Source organism: Neopelma chrysocephalum, unplaced genomic scaffold (assembly GCF_003984885.1).
Source record: "Neopelma chrysocephalum unplaced genomic scaffold, ASM398488v2 Primary Assembly neopelma1_24, whole genome shotgun sequence".
Taxonomy (NCBI): domain Eukaryota; kingdom Metazoa; phylum Chordata; class Aves; order Passeriformes; family Pipridae; genus Neopelma; species Neopelma chrysocephalum.
Window position 1 is genome coordinate 42,761,321 of NW_020897693.1, and position 26,613 is coordinate 42,787,933.

The 26,613-nt window shown below is 43.4% G+C and overlaps 1 protein-coding gene across 1 annotated transcript in view; it reads right to left on the reverse strand.

The window, feature by feature from the left end:
- The window catches only part of CLMN (calmin), a 69,460-nt gene extending 45,375 nt beyond the window's left edge, over window positions 1–24,085 (reverse strand). The window contains exon 1 of the mRNA XM_027673909.1: window positions 23,933–24,085. Coding sequence (XP_027529710.1) covers window positions 23,933–24,014 — 82 coding nt within the window. The 5' untranslated portion in view covers window positions 24,015–24,085. The remainder of the gene's footprint in view (window positions 1–23,932) is intronic.
- Between the last annotated feature and the right edge of the window lie 2,528 nt (window positions 24,086–26,613).

The window sequence follows — 26,613 nt, forward strand, 5'->3', positions numbered from 1 at the left end:
TCTGTGTCTTAACCAGCCTGCTGATCAAAATGTCGAGCAACGTGCACTCCAGCACCAAGCCTTGAGTACTCTGCTCACTACTTGACACCAGCTGGATGTCAGCCCTTTGATCTCCTGGACTCCAGCCAAAGGTGGTCCCATCAGTTTTCAATCCACCTAACAATCTGTTCCACCAGATTGTGACTGCTGTATCAGAAAGGCCATTTCCCACTGGCAGAATCTGGCAGTTTTGAATCTTTCCTACACTGGCAAGGGTGAAAATATGCAGATGGAATGAGAAGCCATGATATCTCTGAATTAAATTTTTAAAGTCCAAAACCACCTGAGACCTGGCATTGCAATGGTCAGTGTTGAACTGTATCATGAATTTACCAGCATGAGAACAGCCGTCTGTGTGGCCTTTAGCTTACTGAAAAAAGATGATGATGCTCACAGATGAAATAGAGATCCAACACAAATGCAAGTGCATTTTAGGCACAACTTGCAAGAATTGATTAATTTCCCATGTCAGAGACTGTGATTTAAGCATTCTTCCAAAATCAAAGAACATCTCCTCAGTGAGGCCCCCTTAACAGTTAACAAGATCACGCTTTCAAGAAGGCCACAGAACTTATAGGAAGAGATATCATAGCTTTCAGAGAAGCCATTAAAAAGAAAGACTATCATGTGATCCAAAACTGAAATAAAAAATGGTAGCAAAACCACATTGACTGACTCTAGTGCAAACTGGGTGTTCAGATGAAGAGATTACCATTTTGGGTATATGTACACAAATTAGCAATTAGGAGTAATTGCTTTCAGCTGCATTTTGGTGTTAAAAAAATATTAATAACTTGTAATTAACACTAATTTAAGGACAGATGAAAGCCCATGTTGCTGCTGATAATAGACACGCCTGACAGAAAACAGCTACCTCATATGCAGTGGTGGTGGTTGTCAGCTAGAATATTTCAATGTGTTCCCAAACCAAAATTTTAACAGCTTTAATCTCTCTGTCTTCTCAGGCACTTCCTGCCCACTAATCTCTCCCTTTAACCATGGTCAGATCTTCAACAAACCTACCATAGAGGAAGAAATTCATTGTGCTTCCTACTCCTCTGCACATGCTGCCAGGTATCAACGCTGCTCCTTGATACCCACCCAGAGCCTCACATCATGACACAGGACCTGCCGTGCCCATGTGAGCTGCCCAACTGAACTCCAAGAGGAAGCCTATGAACCACACTGCCCTGCCATACATGCTCTTCTACAGCTACATGAGAAGAGATAAACATAGCCAAGATCTAAGATTAAAATGAGTTTGCTGGAAGATTTCCTCGCCATTTCATGTAATCTGCCCTGACAGCGCTTCCTGCCTGAAAATAAAATCTGTCCAGCCCCAGGCAGTCCTGGTTGTGTTCCTCTGCACATCACTGTGTGAGGCAAGCTGGTGCACAGGCAGCACGATGGGCAGGGCAGCTGCTCAGCTGGCTATGCCCAGCTGAACCTCCAGTTGTGCTACAAGGGCAAGCCAGTGAAGTGTCAGGGTGATGCTGGGCAAGAAGCTATTTGGCCATTACAGAGGTGTGGCTCTGTGGCTCTCCTGAGGTCAGTGACGAGGTACATGGGACAAGGCACCATGCTTGGTCAGCACTTCAGCCAATGGCCAGCTCATGAGTGCCCTTTCCACAAGTTACAACTCAAGAATATCACTTTGAAGTGGTCTTTTCAAAAGTTTACCTCATCCACTACTTCACTCTGTAAAAGCACATGCCTGTTACAGGCTTTAAATGCATCAGGCTTGTAGACTTGTTCTAAACAATTATCTGGCTACCCACATTGTAAAACCCTCATGCAAGGTGGTTTAGTATGCACTTTCTGGACAGAATGCTGGATCAGACCTAAATGTTCATTTGACCCAGAATCTCACCTGGGTTAAACAGAAATGGACTTGGTCTCATCAACAGTAGCCAATTGCACAGATTTGTCAATACACAGGACAAAGGCCAACAGGGACAGTTTCTCAGCTGAGCTCCAGATTATAAAACACCAGGCAAGTCAAAAAAGCCTAAACCCCAAGAGAGTGATGCATCTGCCCTACATGGCCAAGGCATGCCCATTTCTATTAACTTTATTCCCTCCTATTGACTGACTACTGTTGAATTCCTTGTTTTTTTCCCCCCAGTCTAACCAGCATTTATATTTGGTCAAATAGGCAGCCTTCAGCAAGAGCCTTCAGCAATGCTCCCTGGACCCATGGGAGCATTTCTCAAGTTCTCCAGCCCCGCTTCCCTGAGCAGGTGCTGAGGTTCCCCACTGGGGCTGGAGCTGTGACTGAGGTTCATTACCCAGTTTCCTGCACCATTCCAGCACATGTCTGGGTTCACCAAACATCATCTTCATTAGTGGAGCTGAGCAGATTTAGGTCCTGCAGTATAACTGCTTGTGTAAAGGTCATGCGGATTCCTTAAAAAAAAAAAAAAGACCCTAATAATTAGTATTATTCTGAAGATCTAGCTAGGTATTCACACTCTTCTGACAGTGGAGAAGCTGAGAGATCTTATTTGATCTCTATTTCCTCTAACTCCTATTTCTATATGCTGAGGTTCAGGAATCTTTTATCAGTAACAGGCTAATCCCTTATGATCACTCTGAGGGGCTCAAACAGACTCAGAATAGAATTCAGTCCCTTTTGTCACCAAAACTTCACAGCAAATAGAGGTTTCACTGTAAACAGGATTGGCAATACATGGTTCAGACATTTTGATGCTTTTTGGAGCAGAGGAAACCCCAATTCTGACTGTGAGTTTCAGTTTAGCCATGGGTAAAACATGTAAACTTTCTACACTCCCTCTATTCTACTGATTTTGCAATCAACACCCCCTTACCTGTTACAGACCATTAAGAAAGCGCCCTTTTTGTGCTTCCATGGCATTTGGAGAAATGCTGCAAAGCTGTGACCCTCCTCAGACTCCACTGTCTGTTGTCCATGAGCAGGAGAAGGCAGAGTGTCCTTTGCCACAGCTGAGCAGGGGTGCAGGAAAACCGGAATTTCCCTTTAGGGATCAGCTGCAGGGAATTACCTAGTTGCTTAGAAACATGAGATTAACTAAAGCTCAGTTTTCCCCTTCTTTCACACATGCACTTAAGGAAAGGCCATAAATCGGCTTGGTGGGAGACTCAGGATGGCTGGTGGGTGGAGTGCAACACAGGGTCACCACACAGGGTCACTGTGTGAGGCAGGTGGCAGGCACTGGGGAAGGAACGTTTTCTGGTCCCCTTCCTGGGCTTGTGTACGACATTTGGTTTGCACTGAAAAGTTTGTCCTTGCTGAATTTCAGCCGCCTGGACAACAGTCAGTCGTGGAGCTCCACAGCCAAATTGCCCGTGTCAGGATTTTGGCTTTGACAACAAACGGTTGAGGGAATGCAGCTAGGGTAAAGGAAATAAGCATCCGATAACAAGGAGCAGATGATATTTAAAGCAAATGATATTTTAAGCATAAACAAAAGTTATATTAATTCCTGTGCCTCTTAGTAATGTTTTCTATGTAAGCTGCCAAAGCATCAGTGATTGGCAGCAATAAACAGCCTATTTGCATCTTTCATACCTCAAGGAATTGGACAGAAAGGGTGATTAGAAACGCAGAGACCAAACTACTGCTTTGCTTACCCACCATAATGTAACACAGAAGAAGGAAAAAACAATACAGATAAAGCAGACGTGGACTTAATCTCGTACAGTTTACAGTCAAACCAGTTTAACATGAAAAGGCTCCATTGCTAATGCAAACAAGAGATCAGAGCCTGAAACGTGTGCTCAAGAGCTTTAATGAAGTCTCTGCAAGAAGAACGCTCTCCAAACCTGACATAACAGGTCAAAGGGCAGATGAACTGGTATCTGCCTATAATGTATTAGAATTTGGAAAGAGATACTGTGCCTAATTTAGACTCTTTCACATTCATTCCCATTCACAGACATCGCTTCTCAGAATGGAATGGAAGGGATATGCTGTGCACTACGTACCTAACAACATTGTGGACAGGAGCCAGCAGCGTGGTTATCATTATGCTGGATAGTTACGACAAGCTGAGGGTTAATTATTAGCAGAGCTTAAAATCAAAGAGAGTTTGATCCAGACTGCATTATATACAGTATACACACACACACAAAGCTACTACCCTGAAGCACTTCCAGTGTCTTTACAGACAAGCTCAGCATAGTTTAGACATGTCCAAGGTGGCGCACCATGCCAAGGTAGCAGTGACAGGGAGACTGTAGCCAGGCAGCTCTTGGAAGAGTTAGCACCTGTGTAAAAGGGTGTTGTGGGGGCTTTCCACTGGATGGTTTTTTTGCAATACCACTTCAATGGTTGTTTATAAATAGTTAACATGATTAGAACAAAGTTGTGTTTTGAGTATTACTGAAGTTCTGCACACAAAAATTCTCTCTTTGACCTTGAAAATATTTTTTTCAGGGGGGAAGGACTAGAGTTGCCTTCTGCTCCACACTTGCATCCTTTGCAATGAAAAACAATGTGCTCTGCAACAACAGACTTACAAATATCAGAGCTCTGATTTTGTTAGAGGTTATTTAATTATATTTAATAAATTCAGGCTGGTGGGATGGGGAAGAAGAGGCCAAGGGAACAAAGCAACAACCAAAAACTGAAATAATCTGACAAACTTTTGTTTCTCAGATTAACAGAAACTCAAATTTGGTAGACTTATTCATTCTTTTCCACAGCAAAATGCTCTTTGGGCCTATATGATACATGATGGCTCTCTGGCAGACAGGTCAGAGCACTCTGCCTTGCTCCAGAGATGAACATCTCCGACATACCCAAGGTTTTTCACTTAAGTTTTCCCATTAATTCAGCATTAACCTGATTGACTCAATTATAACAAACACAGTTTTATCCGTGCATAAGCACTTGATACTCAGTCTGCATTCAGAAAGAAAACAAGGAACGTAGGTAAGCAGATCAGGCTGAGTTCAGAATGTGCATTGACAGGGGTGAATCGCCTCTCACTGGTGACATTATGGTCTTCACCCAGGATGGTGCCGATGTTCCAACCTGGAGGTTTCTAAGGCAGACACAATGAGCACCACATGTAACTAACAGATGGATCACGCTCACCAGAGGAGAAAAAGGAGTTTACTCCACCAAAATGAAACAAAAATGACGAGCCAAGCTGCCTAAACAAGGCAGCGTTTGTGCAGGATGGGGGGGCTCAGCTGACAACACTGCTCTTTTATGTGCTCTCATACCGTGTTCGGAGCATAAACATGGGCTGACGTGACCAAGGGCTCCCCGTGAGCGAGCGGAGCAACTTTCCTCTGGCAGAGAAGGATTAGTGTTTGCTGACTCTGTCAAAAGGAAATCAGGGCGACCTCTGCCTCCCCCCTGCTGGTCCGGCCACCCCAGTAGCTGCAGGGCTTACACTGTAGTCTGCAGTGTTTACATTGCTGGCCCCAAATCTTCTTCTGTGTCTGCAGAGTTACAGCAGAGGCTGAAATTGAGCCTAATTCTCTCACGGCAAATAAGAGTCCTTTCCCAGTCTGGCATTTGCATTTCACATTCTCATGTACTGCAAAAAAACATCAAAACCACGGGAGAGGAAACCTACATGACCAGCTGAGAAGGTCCAACTTCCAGACAGTGAGGGCTTAAGAGAAATGCCACCCATTAAGCCAAAATTACAAAGAGAATCCTGGGGGTCTTATGAGACAGGGCAGCTAGGTTCAGGGATCATATCCAGCCCCTGCCAAGTGCCACGACTCAGTGTTTGTCATTAGGAGTCACAGCTGTGAGAAATGCACAGTTTTAATGAGGGCTAAGTCAACAGGAGGGACCTTTCAGGCGTGTAATACCAGCAGCTACGGTGACTGCAGATCGGAGTAGACTTCATCAAGGAAACATTTGCTAAAATAGTTTTGAAGTTAGCAGTCCAAACAATCTCCCCACTCTTTACACCAAAGCTCTCCCAAACACGGTGCTTTCATTAGTACATCAAATCTTGCTCTAGGAAATTAAAGTACATTTCCACTTTTCTCTGCTCTAGCCATCATGAGAACAGAAAAAGTGAATTAAATCCCAACACTGTTCTTGGGAACATCTGATCCTGGGACAACGTTGACAGCCTGGCAAGGACTTGGGAAACACTCAGGCATCTTCCAGCCTTCACTCATGTCCCCTCCCTGAAGTACTCTTCAAGGACTTTCCATGCATAAATAAACTAAGGTAGGATGAACTTCAAATAGGCCTCGCCCTACACAGTCAAATAAATTAGGGAAAATGTATATATGATTTGTAATATTTGCATTTCAAGCAGTGAAATTTCTTGTTTTGATACATTATACATGCTGGGATTACTACCAGCCTGCAAACTGGATAGGTGCATTTCATGCATTGCTTTTTACCATGATGGGTGACTTTGTTGAGGGACCAGGTAGAGCTCAGAAAACTCAGGTTATGGCATTACAGCTAAACAATGTTCTCCTGCTTACAGCTGTAGTTTAATCCATCCATTTGTTACCTCTCAAAGCCAAATTTCACATTTTGCACCTGCAATCAGGCTGGGCCTTGGCAATGCTGTTCAGTTACTTGTCATTCTCAGTCAGTCACTGCTGTAATCTTACTCATTTGTAGTCATGCTATTGAAGCAATGATGTACTTTCAAGAGATTACTCTTTATAAATAAAAGAACCTAATTTTTTCTCAGTGATCACAAATTAGACAACAAAAGCAACATAAACAAGGCAATAAATAAACTAGGTTTATACAAATAATAATTGAATTTGTTTGTTTCATAGTTTGCAGTCTGGAAACAATTGAATTTGTTTGTTTCATAGTTTGCAGTCTGGAAACATGACCACTTGCACTAGGCTACCGTCATTGATTTCTCTTACTCAGATAAGCGTGCCACCAAAAAAGTCTGAGGGGAGGAAGGAGCTTTTATAAGGCCAACAAACAGGAGCTGGAAAAACAACAAAGCAACTTATCAGCCAGCCTAATAAAAGAAATTACCTCTCCCTACAAACCTTGCCTTTGCCATGGCAGCAAATTCACTACCCAAATATTTCTCATCCTTACAATTTAATTTTATATTTACTAGACATCCAAGAGTAGCCTCAGTTTATAATTGACTTTTGTAACTAAACAAGATTTTCCGTGCAGAAGAGCAAAAAAAAGCACAGGAACACTGGTACTGGAAACACAGCTGCTTTAATCCGGCCAGCACAAGCTTTGGATCTGTGAGTTCCTCCACCCCCACATGCTGCAATCCCAGCACCCATGGAGAATCCCTAGCAGAAAAACGATGGGCCTTGGGACCAAATCACCTCCCAGCTGACACTGCCCAGAATTACCATCACTAGTGTAGGTGGGTCTGTATCCCAAATAACCGATCTGAGAGACATGCTGGCTCCCTCGCAAGCATGTAGAATTCCTTGGGGACTCCTGAGAGGAGGCAGCAGCAAGCCCCTGAAGTGGCTGAAAGCCATTTTCGATTCCACATTCACGGCCATAGCTCTGAATTAGGAGAGCATTTTCTATGAGGCTGGAGGAATAATTGCATCCCATGGATCAGGAGACAAACAGGTAATGTATAGCCACAGGGCAGTGCAGGGATTTTCCCTAGAGCATCCACGATGTCTGGAGAGGCCTAATAAACTACTTACAGGAACCATTATGAGTATATAACCATTAAGGTATATAGCCATTAAGGTATATAACCTTGCTTTGTCAGCTGCAGAGTAAACACACCCACACACATGTGGTCCCTTTTCAGCATCCTTGTTATTAAGAGCAGCTCAGGCATCCCCAGCGAGCTTCTTGTTGAGACAGAAAAGCAGGGAAATACTCCTGAAATTCACTCCAACCTATTTTTGTTTAGAGTAGCCACACAACTCCTCCTCGCTGCCTCAAGGGGATATCAAAAGCAAAAGCCAGAATTACAGACAAATGAGCCTCAGCCCCACTGCTCTGGCAGGACAGGGCTCTGTGCTCAGCCTTTCCAGATAAACCACTCCGCTGCCCGCCTCTCCCAGAACAGCCTCCAACACCAGCGGCTGTGAATGAGCATAGCTTCACAGGTATTGATCCTGATACAAAAAGCACACGGTTGGCCCGACTGTCTGATCTCAGGGTCCTCTCCTCTGCCGCCCTCACTGCTTTCTGTGCATCCACCTCCACTGCCAGGACTTGGGTCGACTTCAAGCATGTAGTAACAGACCCACACCACTAACACCTTGTCTCAAGTAAAACAGCAGCAGAGGAAAAAAGTATCCTTAGTTCAGTTTACATTTAACTATGAACAGCTGAGACAGAGCCACCTTCATTCTGCAGAGGAACACTTACACCAGCATCCAGAGTGGTTTAGTTAATCGACTTTCAGGAAAGTTAATTTACAAGTAACTTTTGAGGCTACGTTATTCCTTAGCTACACCATACCCAAGTGGCAGGTTCATGGCTCCATGGTACTGTAAATAAATACTAAATCTGTGTTTTAATGGTGTCAGGCAGGCAGCAGCTGTTGCTGCTGAATGCCCAGCAGATTGGTCTTGCTATCAGAGCTCTCAGAAGGCAAGGCACTGAATAGCCTAAAGATATTATTGTCTGCAACAAGGATTTTCTTTCATAAACACCACCTGAAAAAAACAAACAAACAGACGAAGAAGTTGTATGTTGGGAATAGATGACAAAAAGGCTTTCCTGTGCCCCTGCTCTGGGCACCAGGCTGTCAGATTTCATGTGAGGGGAAAATAAGACATTACATGATCTGAAAGAGCATATAAGAGAAAGGAAAGGCAGGATACAGAATTAAATGTATAATTCATGGCTTGTGAAAGCCTTGCGGCAAGACCTTTCGGACTTGCTAATTTCTTTGCTGCGAAGTAGGCCAGAAGTCATAACAAAGACTCCTACACCTAGGCAAATGAACCCATAGAGCTGTTACAACGTCCACCCAGGGGCTTCCACATCACCCCTCTCGCAAGATGTGCTGCTGGCTCACCTGACAACATGCCAACCAAGGACAAGTGCATGGGTGATCCAAGGATCTAGATCTAATTCTGGTTTGCAGTTCTGTGTATTCAGGGTTTTGGACTGCAGGCAGATATAATTTATATAAACTGACTGCAGCAATACTGTAGCCCCTGGAGGACCCTCACTGTGTGCTCAGAGCCTTAGCATGCAACTCTGTGCATGTGAGACAGGCAGATGAGCAGCTCCTCCACTGCAGTAGCCAGATTTAGCCACACTGAGCTCAGTGGCAAAAAATTCAGTGGGTGCAAGATCAAATCCCAGTTGCAGGCAAAGAAATTCATATGACAAGTAGGGAGGATGAAGGCAAGCCTAACAGCTTATAATTACTGAGGGTTGCACATGTGCATGATTGGTGGATCTAAGCCGTGAACAAAGCATCAAAATCTCTTAGCTTCCTTTGTTGTAACTACCTCCTCCTCCATGTCCCCAGTGAACAGCTTTGGATTTTCTCATCCCAGGAGGCAAAATCATAGGATTTTATCTTCCAGCATGTTCAAGTCTCTGCTATTCACATTCATTTCAGCAAACGCTATTCCAGCCCATTCTCTGGTAATATCCTGCCGACCACCACCAGCCCCTGCTCTTTTAACTTCGCAAAACCTCACCAGAATTTAGCCTCAAGGACCCAAGAAAGGCTTTGCTATTGCTCTTTCCAATTTGTTACTGAATCCAGTTAGAGTCATTCACTGTGTCTGAAGATAGATGGACCTGTCTCCAAAGCATGGGGATCAGGCACCTTCCTGCTCCACCAGCTTGTCCAGCTCCAGCCCCTTCAGAGCAGTTGTCTTCTTGCTATCCTATTTTTACTATCTTCACCTGGCTACGAGAAGTCTATCCCCTCAACTGATACTGAATCCTGTTCACAACACATCAGAAAAAATATCTTTTAAAGCCCTTTCCTTCCCCTTTGGTATTATTTACTGATGTATAAAAATTACCATAAAAACTCTTTAATAAAATGCAGATCAATATCTTCCATAAAGCAGCTCATCCCCATGAGGTTTCAACAGTAAAACTACTGAAAGTGCAGGAAAACAGAGTCTGTCCTTTAATTGTACGGTGCTTGGTCATACTACATCGAGGAACTTACTGAAGCAGATTAAATTTTACTGCTAATATACTTATTTAGTTACTTAAATATGTTTCTCGGGGTCTAGAATATGAAAAAGTAGAAGGATTTGAGAGAGATGAAGAAAAAGTAAGATGGTTAAAGATCCCTGGGTTTGATGGGTTTCATCTGGAAACCATCAGTACCAGCTTGTATGACTGAAGCTATCAAACATATGACAGTGGAATACAGTTTCAGCGCATATAAAACATCTTTTTTGTGATACTTCAAATTACACTATGGTGAAAAGACATACTGCTTTGCAACACCTTCTATATAAGAATCTTAAATATTATTCTGTAAATATGAAAGGAGCCACAATTAAGGCAGGAAAATTTAAAGAGCAGTTCAAATGTCAGTGGAGAAGTACAGTGAAGCTGGGGATCCCCACACTTAGATCAGACCCATAATGCCAATGCCTAGTTCTGAAGGTGAATAACCTCTAAGTTACTTTGAAAGTTGATATCTCAAACCAAGCTGCAACACATTCAACGGGCAACACTCACCTACACCATTTTAAATCTGCCCATAACATTTTAACTCTTAATGTTACCATCCTTTACACACTCCCCGATTTAGGTTTGGACATCTACAAGGGGCATACAAGGAATTCACAGTTTCCCCAAGACCAGCGGTTCACAACCCAAATAAGCAAATGAATGTCAAAGTATGGAGAAGTGGGAATATCAGAAAAATGTCACTTAATCTTGTGAGTTCCACCTTTAATAAATTTTGATAGCTCCCACATTGGATGTAAGGTAAATAAGTATCAGCAATAAGTACTGTTTGGTGTAGGTTTATTTTGTTCTGTGGCCTACCCATTTGGTCCAAGAGAGAAGGCAGCAAAAGCAGAATGGGTCCATTGCAATCACAACACAAAGGGCAGTCTTTCACTTCATACAAAGAATACTAGCACAGATGGTGAATCCACATTTTTCAGGAAAATCCATGTGCTTCCACATTAATGAGACATGGGTTAGAAGAACACAGTATTATACACTTTCGTCATTATGTCAGAAGTGATTTGTTGTTCAAGCTTTAGGTGTCCAGATGGTACCAAAAATACTCCAAACTTTCTATAAGCACAAAGCTTTCACTATAATTAAAAAATGATTTCAGAAAATATCCTGGGTTTTCTGAGTATTCCTAGTTCATGTTTAACTGCTGAACACGCCCCATTTCGTTTGCAGTACTTTAACAAGAAGGATGCACACACACCAGAAAGTCTCAAAAGGCAGAGCTGGGGAGTGATAGCACAGGAGAGGGGAGCTGGGCAGAGTCACCACATTCACAAAAAGCAGAGAAGAAGGAACCAGGAACCAGGAAGCCAGGGTGCTTCCCTGGTAGATAGACTGGCAAGGTCTTCAGAAAAGATCAGGTCTCTGGACATGCACAGTGGCACCAAAGCAAAATCACAGAACTCCATGTTCATACAATTAAAATTAGCACCAACCAAGAGCAATGACGACTTCTGACTCAGACCAGGTTTAACCTACTTCCCCCATGATGGGTTTATCCATATTGGAGCAAAAGCAATTGGGCTTTATTAATAAGTTCCATTATTAAGACACTTTATTTTCTGATAGGAGCCTCAAAAATCTTCATAAAAGCTCGCAGTGAAATAATTGCTTTCTTTTCACTTCATTCTAGCAGACTCACACAGGTTTGACTGTATTTTTTCTCTATGAAGTAAATTGTATAGCCTCTCTTAAAAGGCTCACATTTAAAAAAGAAGCCTAGAAAGTACCAGGATAAATTTGACGTGTTTTTCCCTATGTTTCAAAGCCATGGAAGGGTTTTTCTGGAAGAAGATGACACCTTTTCTACTCAAGAAGACTGAAAATCTGCTGCAGAAAAAAGGTGGGTAGAAAAATAAGAAAGGAATAAACTCCTGGGAGAGTATGTGGGTGGCAGGATTCAGTCTTTAATTTGACAGGTTTATGTCAGCACCTCTCCACAAACATATCTATAAGGGATCTAATTGTTTTCCTCATTGTATTGTACTGCTTTCTAATGATATGCACTGTTTTTAGGTTAGCTTCCTGCCAGTCTCTTTGTCTGATGTCCAAAAAACAAACAGGTTAACAAAACAAGAAAAGCTGATGTCTTTCTTCATCCATGCACTTGGTCTTCTATGTGTCTCAAACAAATTCACCTTGAAATTAAAAATGATGTTGTCAACCATGAAGTAGGCAACGTGGTCCAAAGAGAGATTTACAGACTGGTAACTAGGGAGCAGGCAGAGGAGGTGGCTGCTCAGCCGATGGATATAAATAGTAAAATCCTAGTCAACAGGATATTATTGTTCTTTGGGGTTCCCAAAGAAGCCTTAAGCGATGGATCAGCTCCTACGCACATGCTGATCGCAAGCCAGCGCCCGTGTGCAGTGTGGAGGACCTGCCCAGGGAAGACTCGAGGCTATTTCAGGAGTTACCAGGCCTCAACATTTCCCATGCTCTGGTAGGAGGAAAGATTGAGAAAGTGATGGGAAAATGCTCAGCAAAGCACCTGTCATTTATTCATTCCTTTTAGTATTAGTAACTCATGTCTAAGAATCATGGGACTAAATGGTAATGCTTTTCCTCTGCTCATGCCATGAAGCCAAGCCTAGATGATCACCAGACAAATACCAAAGAGCTTGAGAAACTGGGAATAGAGAACAAAGAAGAAACAAAATCTTCCAGGAGCAGGTCAGAATGGCTTATTTATCAAGCTATAACTCCACAAGACACCAGCTTCAACTGGCTTGAAGTCAAAGCCGCTTACGCTTTCAGATATTGCAGAGCTTCCATTACAAACCACATTTCAAGGTTAGGCAATTAATTGCCTCATTCCTCTATGACCTTTGCACTAAGAAAAACAAGAATCTGATTGCTGTCCTATTTCTAAATTTGTTTAACTCTATGACTTCCTCTCTTGCAGAACATATTACTATAATAATCCAGGGCACGCAGACATCTTTAGGTAGATATTTCTCTACATTCACACAAGATAAATGTCTCATCCATGCCGTAAGCAAGCTATCCCTCAGTCTTCCTCTCTACCCCACCAAGCTTTTTCAGACTCATGCATAAGGCAGACAGGGTTTCAGGACAGTAGATATAGCACTGGTCTCGTAAAATAACATTTGGATGATTCTGAGACCTGAACTGAAGAGCATGAATTGACAGCAAGTTCATGCTGGGATAAAATTTAATCTGATTCATTTATGCATGCAAGTGGAAAGCTTTTATTAGCATACATTCCTCAAAGAAAACAAATTATAGTTCCTGGAGATGTTCATCATTAATTACCCTCTTCCAGCATCTAGCAGCAAGTTTTCTTCCTTCCCCAGCTTCACTTTATCTTCTTTCTAGCAACACATACTCAAAACAAAGCAAACAAAACTCCTGGAACAAACTCAGAGAACTGAAAGCATAGTAAGAAGAGGCAGAGCACGCACAGCTAATTTGGATCTTGACTGAGGTAATTCCAAAACACTTGAAGGAAAAAAAGAAGTTCTACCTGAAGATGATAACTAGCAACTCATAAAGATGATCAACATGAGACGTAAAAAATACATCTTCACAAACAGGGAAAAGTGGAAGAAAGCAGCTTTATTTCACTCTACAAACATTTTGTTCTTGCATTCTAAGTGAAGCCTAAATTAAATCTGATTGCAGATTCCCACTAACTGGTGTGTACTGGAGAGAACCCCAACAAGTGCGTGCAAACCCAGAAGGAAACCATCTGCAACCAAACATGGGAGCAACACATGTAGGGATGAAAAATGGGTCTGTAGCTTCATGGTAATTATCAAGTTGTAAAGGTTTACTGCAGAGAAGGCAGTATCCATGTATATTATAGTTTACATGAATTATTAGAGGATATTGTTAACTTTTGCTGTCACATAGTGAAGGAGAGAAGAAGAAGGTGTGAAGAGAGGAATTTGGTCAGGTAGTTACAATGGTCACCCTGAAAAGAGAATACCAAGGTTCAAGGCCTGCTTCACCAAAACTTTCCATGTTCACACATGAAGGAGCATGTTATTAGGCTGTCTGGATGACTTTTGAAATAAATCCTCTGGCTTTCATGTGTCTTTGATCCTCAAGTCTAACATAAGGGTGTCATCTAGAGAAATACATCAAAACCAAGAGACACTCAAACACTAAAAGAATAGAAATAAATCCCTGCATTAAGAACACATTTCAATTTTAGTCAAGACAAATGCAAAGCAGTGGGGAAGAAAACCTATGGGCATCCATATTATGTGAGTACCAGAACTCAAGTTTGGACCCTCTCTGTAAAATCACAGTTACTAAATTCTACTTCCACATCCATAACAGCCCCTTCATTCCTCTGCAAGGATGCTGCGTGCAAGAACACACATGTGTAGCAGGACCAGAAAGCCAAGAAGAAGTGGGCAGCCCACGCCAATCCTTTTGTCACGTGGACATCACATTAGCACATTACGCCGTATTTTCCATGCAGCTCCTGTGTTTAGGCTCCAAAACTGATCATTAGTATGATAAATTAAATGAATGGAAACTTTGGCTCAAAGAGCCCAAACTGCTGCAGCTCTGAAGTCAGTCACTCTTCCTAAGCTTTGGTTCATTAGTGAAACGAGAATACAAGAGGTCAAGTGAACATTGAGTTTGCAATTAAGTGCCTAAATGACAAAACTGTTTACTGGCTTGAGTGACGCAACATGGGGGTCTCATTCAGAGCTTTCTGTAGGCATTCAGAGCACTTCTGCAACTGGCTTTCGTAATCAGTCTCAGCATAAAAGCAAAGGACTCAATATGCATGAAAAAAAACGAGATCCTGCATGAAAAAAAAATTGCTCCAGAGCCATCCGTGGGATAGGCAATGAAATAATGCCTAGACCTTCCCCAAAACTAAAGGCTGTCACATACTTGAAAGGTACTAAGATCAGACCAGTTGAAACAAAATCTGAATGTAACTTGCTGCATGAATTAGTTTCCAAACAGTTTTGTGACAGATGGGTTTCAGCTTTCCAAACCTCCCCAGCTACATCGAGATCTCTCAGCACCTGAGGACGGCCCCTCTCAGTTATGCCTGGGACTGGACAGGAAAAATGCACCGTCCTCCTGCAGAAATGGGCTACTGTCGCCAGGGTCACAACTGCTTCCTCACTTCAGAGGGGTCACACTGGTGCAACCTCCAAATTCTTAAATTAAAATAAACTCATGATGAGTGATACTGTCAGCTGCAGCTTAGACAAAGCATTTTATAGTGTCCTTAACTGTACTAGAAACCAAAACATGGTGCTTCCTCTTCATATACACAGTTGTTGAAGACAATTAAAACTCCTATCTCCTTTGATCCTTCTGATAAACACATAATGTTTTAAAGTTTTGAAAGGCCAACATTGAATACATCAAAAAGACTGTCTACCTTCACAAGAAGAAATGCAGATTAGGCAGTAAAAATTCATACTCTAGCCAAATGAACTTCTGGAAGAAGACTGAACACAAGTTCTTTTGACCAACATTAGGTCCTTTAACGACTTTTTTCTTCGTAACAGGCAGAAACAGAAAGTCTTGCAAGAGTCCCTAAAACTTCAAATCACTCCTTGTCCTGTGTTCACAGAGATCTTTAAAAAAAAAAAAAAAAAGGATAGAAAAAATGACAGCAACAGGAACTAAATGTTGTTCAGTGGCATTAATCATCAGGAAGTCCCCTACTGAGCCCAGAACCTGAGAACAAGGAGAGAGACCAAATGCTTCCCAGCTACTCTGAAAGTTGCTCTACAGTTACTCTTGGAATCACTCAGGTTTTGTACCAGAAACAGGCCTACAGAGTACCTTGTAAAAAGAGGGAGTCAATGGGAATTTTATATCTAAAAGGTCATCTTCTCTTTTGGACAGGATTTTTCTCACTCATCAAGTTCAAGTATGACATGAAGGTACTGGCCACAGTCCCTCCCTAGGCTTCTGAGGACCATGCTTTTCCCCATGTGCCTACTTCTGTTTGCCTTGTTACTCTCCCTGGGCAAAAAGCCCAGACAGATTTATATTTCTTTCCTTATATCCAAGACAGTAAGTCTGAAGTGGACAATTCATACTACATTATTTATAAATACCTTATCTTTATTAAGTTATAACTGTAGTTCATGTTTATTGTGAACATCAGTAAGAGTCAGAAAACTTTAGTCACGTGTCCAGAAGCAGTCATATGAAGGATCAGTTTTTAACAGTTATCTTTGTTGGCATTGCTTTCATTTGTCAAAGAGCCAGGTCTCTCTTGCCCTTCCCATTTTTCACTGAGCCAAGAAAAGCATAATCAGCCTTTAGTTATGAACTACATTGACGGCATATACCAAACACCTATTGATATACATTAGGGGGTTCATTGCAAAGACTGAAACAAAATGGCAAAGGACTTCTATCTGACCATTAGTGCACAACAGAAAGACAGCTCATGCACGTAAACGCTCCCTCTGCTTTGGCTGCAATTCAGAGCTTCAGCTGGCGTCCTGTGAAATGGACAGTTCAGGCTGTGATATGGCTCTCACAACATATGAACAACACAGGGCCAACTGACCACTGAAGGGTTTAGTGCACTGTTATGTGCGTTTCTTGAAGAAAACATATGGAAAAAAAGGCTGGATGAATAAAAATGTAGCTGGTGACAGTAGCTGATCTAGCTGGGATATTTCATGGGTATGGTAGAGCATCTCTGACCTTAGCAGGGCTCTGAATGTACTCAGACACACGGAGCATCTAAACAGATGCATTTCCTGGTAATGGACACTGCACAAGAGCAGAGACTTCTTTGGCCAGCTTGGGACATTACAAAATGCATTTATCCCCAGTCTTAACAATGATAGGATGAAGATCCAAGGGGATACATGCACTAAATACAGCAAGGACTGGAATATAAATGTTTGTATTTAAAATTAACCCTGTGACACATATTTAATGAGCATTTATTTTGTAAACAACTGGAATTATACTACCAATTATACTACCAAAAGAGAAAAAAACATAATGAAGCAAATCAACACCAGCCTAGACAGGTCTCATTTCTGACTACCAACAGTAGAAGATGCCAACATTAAAAGTATAAAAACAAGGTAACTCATTTTTCACAGATACACTGGTTCTGAATTATATTGACCTATTTCTGGAGTAACTTTCAAGATACTACAACATAAAATATGTTCTAATTTATGTCTGAAATTAGTTCGTAGAAAGTAATTAACAGAATCCTTCAAAGTATTACACTACTTCAATGTCTTGAATCATGCCATTGAATTAAGTAATGGACACAGAGATTAGAATTATCTTTTAAATGTTTTTGATAACATCTACTCAGATTCAGTGGGATTTCTGGTTTTATAAAGAAATCCTCTGCCTGCAGCTTACAGGTGCACAGGCATTCACTCTGGAGACATCCAGACTACTGCTATTATGAGCATCCTTAGAAGATGCCAATTTGAACTTGTGTTCATGGCTATGAAGCCTCGAACTACAGCTAAAACACAGCTCAGCTGTTTGCACAGAAATATGCAGCAATTATAATGAAGTAAAATCCATCCTGCAATCCTCCACCTACAGTCCCTGTATTTAACTGGTTGGGGAGATATAAAAATAGAATAGCAGGTACAGAGACGTAGAAAATGACACTTACTTCTTAAAAGGTGCTGTGATGCCCTTCACCACCCCAGCAATGACAAAAATCCCGCTGTTTATCTGATAATTTCTATTCCTGAATACATTTTTGAAATCTTTTTGACTTCTGCATGACAAGACAGATATTTGGTTCTTTCCCTTTAGACATTTGCCCTTAAGAATCATTCTGAAACAACTGAAAGTTTAAACAGCTTAGGACATAAATGTTTAAATGGACACTGACAAGCCAAAATGCCCAAGGTTGCTTCTTCTAGTCCAACAGAAGTTTCTCTTTAAAATTGAAAATCAAGTCATCCCTCTGTAATATTTTCAAAATAGATGCTACATACACTTCAGGAGGCAAGTGGCATAACCTTGAAATTGTCTTTAGGAGAAAGAAAATTGCTTGAATTTCTGTCCAAGTCAAGTGGACAAAAGAAAAAACAAGCAGGAGAATTATGAAAAGTACGTTATATTTTTAAATCTTCACTAGTTTTAACACAGCGTTTTGAAGACTGTAATTTCTAAACCACAACTTCAGGCAAGTGATATGGTCTGAGGTGTCACCAGCTCTCGTAATACTGAGGCTGGTCAATGCCTTAACAATAGCTCACCCAGGAAAGACAGAGAAGGTGATGTTGGCAAGTGACAGCACATCAACCCATGCCTTGAGTCAGGTCCATGCAGTTGCCAAACACAGTCTCTCTTAAGACAAAGTGTTAATACACAAGTGTATGAGTTCATTTGACTGTGGAGCTACCAGGCATGATTTGAATTCGGTGTCATTTCATCCACTCAGGGGGACAGGGAGCCCAGACTTCTAATTTGTTAGAGAAATTAGGGTTTGACCTTGTTAAAATTGCATGCTGAAACATGCAATCTGCACTTTGTCTTACCTTTCACTGCTCCTTTATTTCTGTTCCTACTGTTCCTACATCGGAAGCAGGTAAGTCTTCCTTACATTGTTGACAAATACTGTCAGGTATGAGGCTGCCCTTACAAAGACCATCTCCAGCAGAAAAAGTATGTTTCCAGCATTAACTCTGGAATCTTTATTTTTGGGGGGGTTCACACTTATAATTCTCAGGCCTATTTAACTGCACTTTTATATACAATAGGATCACTTTCTGGTTGTACAGGGCTTTACCTAATGTTCTCCAGGCAATTTCATCCTTCCAAATGTCATCTAAATCTACAAAGAACTCCACTAAATAAGCACGCCTACAGGTAGAATGAAATCCTGCTGAATATGGTGACAAGTTTTAGAAGAGTTAAAGTAACAAACAGTTACAGCATGTTACTTTTGTCAGAATGGATACATTAAAAAAGTTTCCTTCTATTTGTAAAACTTCCATGTATTTTAAAAGCATGTCAAGCTACAGCAAACAAGTTGAATGCTGCTGTATCTTGTAATTAAAAGAAAATTATTACTCTCTGTAGTTAAGTGCAAAAGTCATAAGAATTATACTTCATACACAAATGAAAAAGAAAAATACAGACAGAAACATTTTCAAGACTGACTATAGCACCTGCCTTTGGTAGTCCATCAGAGATGCCTAAGCCCCCCAGAGCAAAGACAGGAGGTTACTCTCACTGCCAGAGTTAACTTGAATGAGTTAAGCATTTGTATTACCTCTTAGGACACAGGCTTCATTCAGAACCTGTTACCTCAAAGGAAGCTGAGATTCATATTGATGTCAACTACAGTTACTGCTGGCCAAAGATTATAAAGTCTAGATCATAGGGATCCAAACTGGAAGTCAAGCAAAATCAGAGTGCCAGTAGTTTATGACTAAGTGATCCACCCATAAACTATGGTTTCCCATAAACCTACAAACCACGACAAGGATGGGGAACCAATGGGGCTGGTATTGTTCAGGTTATTTCTTCAAGTCTGTCACCAATTTTTCCCCATTATTTCTGACAACACCACAATACACTCCTGTGTAACCCTCCAAATATGTTGGAAGGGCAGGCACCCCTCAGCAGAGCAAGGCTGAGACTCAGAAAAGTATTTAAATCTACAGAAATCAAGGAATAAACATCTAGGAGTTTCTGTGGTTTCTGGATCAAACCCTGAGTGAGTAGTGAAATGACAAGTAGCAGGACCTTGTCTAGTCTTCTGATAGCAGAATGGTAGAGTTCTACCATCTCAGCCCATCTACTCTATTATAAATATACAAAATGAACATTCAAACCATAATCATTTTTAAATGGTGGTAACAACACTTGTTTGCCAGAGGTGAACAAAACTTCTGACTGCACAATTATTCATCTCCACATATTTCACTCCAAGGAATGTAAGGAAAGATATGTACTACTCAACATACATTCAGACTATTGCAAAGCACACAACCAAAATATAATCTAAAAGAGATTAATTCCTGCTGAGGATGTTGCCTCTTTCTAGTGACTGCAATTTGCCACATAAGGAAGTATATTTTTGATGATCCTAAATCAAGCTTCCAATGGGGAAGATTTTAAAATATTCTTGTGTTGTAACAAAATGTTCCCACTGGTGTTGTAATGAAAGAAAGAGAGAGAGAAAAAAACCCATCTCCTGGCAGGAAATTAATTATTGAGCATTCCACTGCTTGATGATGCGCTCCTACATTCTGCGCAGGCTTTCCATTTTTCTCTCTCAGTATGTGGAGAAATTCACTATGGAGAATGCACAAACAGAACAAAGAGCACAAGAGGATCAGTTTATTGAATGCATTTAGAAACTGAACAGACCTGGAGAGAGGAACTTGGTTTGTGCATCACCATACCTGGCATTTGTTCCCTCTTTACATTCCTCTCCTCTCTTCTCCATTAGATTGTTGCTTCTGCTTCTGTTCTCTGAAATCACCTCTGTCGAGAACGGATGCGCCTGGCTTTTAGCATCAGTTACCTGCAACTGTTTTGAACTGTCACTTCCTTTATTTAAAAAATAAAATGGAAAATCTCATATCTTGATGGAAAGGGAAAATAGAAGCCCACCATTATGCACCTATGTCCAAATAGCGAGATGTAATTCCATTTTTAAAATCATCTTTCCTCCCCCCCCATGTCCAGCCCATTTAGTAAATTTCATCCCCTGCTGCCAGTTTTAGTCTCACTGTGAAAAAACTGAAAAACCTACGCAGGCCATAATTTCACCCATTAGTTACATGACAAAACATACAGTCCCTGAGGCTACTTTTGCACCCAGCACATGCACCTAGAACAACTTCTCAATTTGGTGGGATCATGCCACTGCAAAAGCATCTCCAGAAGGGCAGACACTTCCCAGTAACCAGCACCTTGGATCCTTCCTGAATGTGGAACTACCAAACTAGAGAAGGAAGATGCAACAGACTGAAACAGCATATGTCATCTTCAAATAGTATTATACATCAGCAGTGCTCTATAGCTTAGCTAAGGCATAATGAAGAACTGTTCAAAAGAAATGACCAATTTTTGCTTTTAAAAAAGGAGGTAGAAAGGTTATGGAAAACTACTACAGCAGATGGCTGTATGATTCCTGCAGAAACTTTAACACCAGCTAGGCTGCTCAGGACCCTTTCTCATGGTCATCACCATTTGGGCTTTTCCATCCTGCTGGGTAGGATGGCTTAGACTGTACTGCCTCTATCTGCCTTGCAGACCTCACATTTGTCTGGCTCTGTGCATCAGCAGCAGAAGTCTCCATAGCTACACACATATTCAGTGTTTTCATGTGTTGTTCATAATTGCAAATATTTAGCTGCTGCCTCCCATCCTCTTCTTACTCCTCCTGGGTCTATATCAATATAATGGGTTCCCCAGAGACCAGGAAGCACCTCACATATGCAGAATGTCCCACTGAATGGGAGCATTCTGGAATAAGACAAACCATCCACTCCATAGCACCTACTCTAAACATAGCTGGTCATGCAAGAGAGTGCTGCAGGAGCTGGAGATGCAGCAGCAAAGGACCCTCACTGCATGAGGTCCTTCGTGTGGTCCTGGGAAGCAGGGCCCTGCAGGAGCTCTGACGGTGCTGACGGAAACTCTGCATTGCGTTCACCCAGTTTTTCATCCCAGACTCTTGACTTTTTAGCACATCCAGGCTGTTATTGATTCTGCAACTGATAGGGAGTGATACTAGCAGTGATTCGGATTGCATTGTTTTGAGAGGAGGGAATGAATTTTTAATTATAAAGCAGGAGCAAGTTAAATTACTACATACAAACATGGAGCATATGCTGCCATTTTACAAGAAACTGTTCTGAAGAGAAGCACCATGCTCTGCCACCAAGCTCCCAAGCGACAAAAATCACACTCTCACGAGTATCAGACTCACCATCTGTAAAATGTTTTTCATCTCCAGAAGATAATGTGAGAACTATGTGTTACAAATTATACATTTTGTGACAGATATTAGCACTTGCTTTGGAGCAGCACCTTAGAACAAGTGCTTTTTCTCCCCTGTAAGAGCTCACATGAGGCATAAAACTTCTTAAAACCCTATTTAGCAGTGCAACTCATATATCTCTCAGAATTTCTCTTGTATGGTAAGAAGGGAACAGGAGGGTTTTTTCATGAACATAATGTCATTCAAAGGAATTTGCTCTGTAGGATGACATTCTCCTACAGGACTACAGGAATTTTTGATAAGGCTGTGTACATCTGTATAAATGAGTTTTAAGTTCCAGAAAGCGAAATTACTTTTAACTCCTTCTTCTACACATGACTGAGAGGCAAAGCCAAAAACCTATTACTCTTTTTAAAACCAGATTACTTTTGTATTCCTTTTCAGAAAATGTCCATGAATTAATGATTAAATCTGCTACAGTTTTGTGCAATAAGAGATCAGCCATGCTAACACAGAGAATAGAAAGAGACTGAGCCAAGAGTCAGAAATGTAGAATTACACTGTAATGAGAGACTGTCAAAATCCAAGGGGAGATCAACCTGGAATCAACAGCTCTTGCTGTACTCAAAATCTGAATTTCAGAGGTTAGGATGATGCAGGTCAAAATGCTGTGGAGTGACCCCATCAGCAGCTAATGGTATTAATACAACATCAGAGCTTAAAGAATGGCTAATTTGACTCTCTTCTGATAAATTATACATCTTCTATAATCAATCCAAACCAAAACTAATTTCCAGCAACTGCACTTCTCTGACAGTAGACAGTGCCTTGATATAATTATGCATAGACAAGAAGAGATAATGATCTCTGATTTAAGTCTATTATTTTTATGGAACATAAAGACACATTGCAGTAATTTGTGAGATATAGATTAAGATTGGTATGTTACATTAAACAAATTGTTCTCCCATAAACCACTGCTGCTTTTTCCTCTTCCATCGATTCTTGCTGTTCTTGACAATCACGACGAGTTACCTAGTGAGGGGCAAACATAACTTTGGAGGAACTACTACTACGCTGACACCGATCTACCTTCAGACTTGGGTATTTGCATCCCTTCCGCCTGCAAAGCCTGTGGCAGAATAGAAGAGCATCTCGTAGATGATTTATCCAAAAGCTCTGGCCATGTTTATTCAACAGCAGCTTTTCAGAAGATACATTAAATAGAGTCCTCTGATAGCCATCTGCTTCCGCTCAAATCGCGCTGGTCCAGACCCGGAGCCGTGCCCTGACCGCGGCCGAGTGACCCCGGATCTCCAGGTCGGGGCGGCGGGAGGGCGCCTCTGCCCGGCCCCGCAGGGACCCCGCACCGAGGCTCCCGTTACCCACAGTGGCACCGTGAGCCCCGCACCGCCCGGCCGGACAGGTCCCCCCGGCCGGGAGCGACCCGAGCCGAGCTGGAGCCCGCAGCCCCCTCCCCGACGGCGCTCGGGGGCGGCTGTGGGTGGCAGCGCCGCCCGAGGGGAACACGGGCTGAGCCGCCTCCGCCGCCGCAGCATCCCCAGTGCCCGCGGAGCCCCCGCGCCCCGTCCCTGCCCCGGGCCCGGCGCCGCTCGCCCCAGCGCCGGGACTCCCCGCGGCCGGACGGGCCGGCGCCGCACTCGGGGGAAACTTTGGCCCCGCCGACCTCCTCCTCCGGCCCCGCGCCCGCGCCGCCCCCGCTCCGCGGAGCCGGGGGAGCCCGAGCAGGGCGGCCCGGGGGGCGGGCGGGGGAGGCAAGAGCGGCGCGGGCAGCAGCTGGGGCAGGTGAGCGGGGCGGCGCGGGGGCAGAGGGAGGGGTTTCTGCGGGGGTGTTGGTTTACCTTGGAGGTTCTGCACTCGGATGTCGCTGATGTGCCCGATGAGCTCCTCGCGCTGGAACCAGTCCCACTCCTGCCCGGCCATGGGGACGCGGGGCCGGGGGCGAAGGGGGCGGCGAGAGCCGCCGCCACCGCAACCGCCGCCTCCACCGGCACCGACGGCGGGCGCGGAGCGGAGCGGGCGGGGGGGCGGCCCCTCTCCGCGCCGGCTGCGCCCCGCCCCGCGTCCCTCCCTCCGCTCCCGCCGCACCTCCCTCCCTCCCTCCGCCCGCCCGGCCGGCCGGGAGCGCCGGAGCGCTGGCGCGGGGCGGAGCGGGGCGGGGGTCCGGCAGTGCCCCCCGCGGGCATCGCCCCGCCCGCCGCCCCTTCCTTCCCGCAACAGCGGAGGCCGCGCCCGTACATCGCCTCCGCGCCGCCCCCCCACCGGCCGCCCCCTCGGTCGGGAACCCCGCACACAGAGCGGCTGGTGCGCGGTCCCGGGGGGCTGCGAACAACGCCGAGCGCGTGTCCTGCCGTGCCTGCTGACTGGAGAAGGGTCGTCCCTAGAATAATTGTCATGTAGCCACGGCAGCGATGGAAGAACGAAAGTATGCGCAGCAAAGGGGTTTTCCTCGTGGGGATTAAATCAGTGCCATTATACATTAAAAACATTTATACCTGCATACTGATTTAGCTTGCTCGTGCTAGTCCGTCTGGGCTGTCAAATTTCCTTTGAGGTGAATTTTCACATTGGATGTCTTCATTTACACCTTTTTTCATCAAACTTGGACAGTAATTGTTACCAAGGCTCTGCAGTGTCACTAAGAGCTGTTCTCTACAAACCTGGTGAACAGCATGAACATTTCCTTTGCATACGAGGCGTTTCATTACAATATACCACTATTTGTACTTACGTGCCTGTTTTCAAACCATGGCGACTGTATAATGTAAACAACAAACTTTGACAGGATCTAGTTAGACCAGTATAGCATCAAGAGTTAGACTAGCAGAACACACAAGCCGAGATCTACAAAGTTAAATATAAACAAACTGGGATCTAGAAATTGTGGCTCTTTCAAGTTGGAAGTGTTTATGTGATCCCAAGCAAACACTTATTCCACACAACCAGTTGTTTCACCCAGCTCAGGAATGCACTGCTCTTCCCACAGTCTGCTCTGGTGATTTCTCTATTACTACTCAAAATCAGATGGAGAGGGTAAGAAGGCAAAGTCATCCCTTTAACATCTAATAGGGATTCGTCACCACTATAACATGCAGCAGTCAGCTATCCTAAAATGCGATCTCCAAGAGTGGAGCAGTTTTCAGCTGGAAAGTTTTGCATAGGTGTAAGGACAAATGGATGCCATGACAAAGAGTTTATAAACCTGACTGCAAGGAGCAGAAAAAACAGCTTATGAAAAAGAAAAAACATCTCAACTCAGATCTGCAGAAATCACATCAATGCTTTGACTTCATTTTGCACTGGGAGGACCTGTTTGTTCCAGGAGCTGTCTGAGTGGGCTGAATGCATCAGTACCACATTTAGAGGTGGAGCTGGAAACTGAGCCAGTGTGGCTGTGGGAAAAACAGGCAAATGACTTCACAGCATCAGTGAAATAGTCTGCAAGAGGTGGCTGGAGGTTCCCAATCCTCACTGCAGCTCGAAGCAGGACTACTGGTAGTGCCACATGGGGGACAGCTGAGGCTTTGTCCCATTGTGTGTGGGCACCCTCCAGGAGCTGGAGTGTCATGAGCTCTCTAGTGAGCCTGTCCCAGTCTGCACTGGCCTGCTAGTGAGACCTCCCAGTGGCCATTTGCTCTGGTCAACATGCCATCTGGAGAAAGCAGTATGACATGAGAGGAAGGTAAATGAATGAGGAATAACAAACCAGTCTGCAATCTTCAGCAGCAGACTCCACCACTTCTCTGGGTGCCCTGTTCCAATGCTTGACCATCCTTTCAGTAAAGACTTTTTTCCTAATATCCAATCTAAACCTCCCCTGGAACAGTTTGAGAGTATTTCCTCTTGTCCTATCACTTGTTGCTTGTGAAAAGAGAATGACCCCCACCTGGCTACAACTTCCTTTCAAGTAGTTGTAGAGAGCGATAAGGTCTCCCCTTAGCTGCCTTTTCTCCAGGCTAAATACCCCCAGCTCCCTCAGCCACTCCTCATATGATTTGTGCTCCAGACCCTTCACCAGCTCCGTTGCCCTCCTCTGGATACACTCCAACACCTCAATGTCTTTCTTACAGTGAAGGCCACAAAACTGAACAGGATTCCAGGTGCAGCCACAGCAGTACCAAGTACAGGAAGATGGTCACTGCCCTGGTCCTGTTGACCACACCATTTCTGCTGCAACTCCTCACTGCCAGCCCCACCTGGGGTGTGATGTTGCAGCTGTGAATCATTGTTCTTGCGTATTTTCCTGGAATTAATTACTGCCTTCACCCTCCTTGCTATCCTCACGCAAGAGCTGCCCAGCTCCACTGTCATGGTGGCTGAGGGTGCAGCCCATGCCACTGACATATCCAAGCCTGCCAGGTGGCTGCATTTGACCTGCACAGCCTGGGTCTCAGAGTCAGGCTGGGTTTAAGATGTAAATGATTAACAGTGTGGGCACACGGAATTTATAACTTCCGCTTAGAGAGAGGAGAAGGGCATTAAACCTTTCTTACCTGGGAAAGCACCTGCTCTGTGCTGCCTT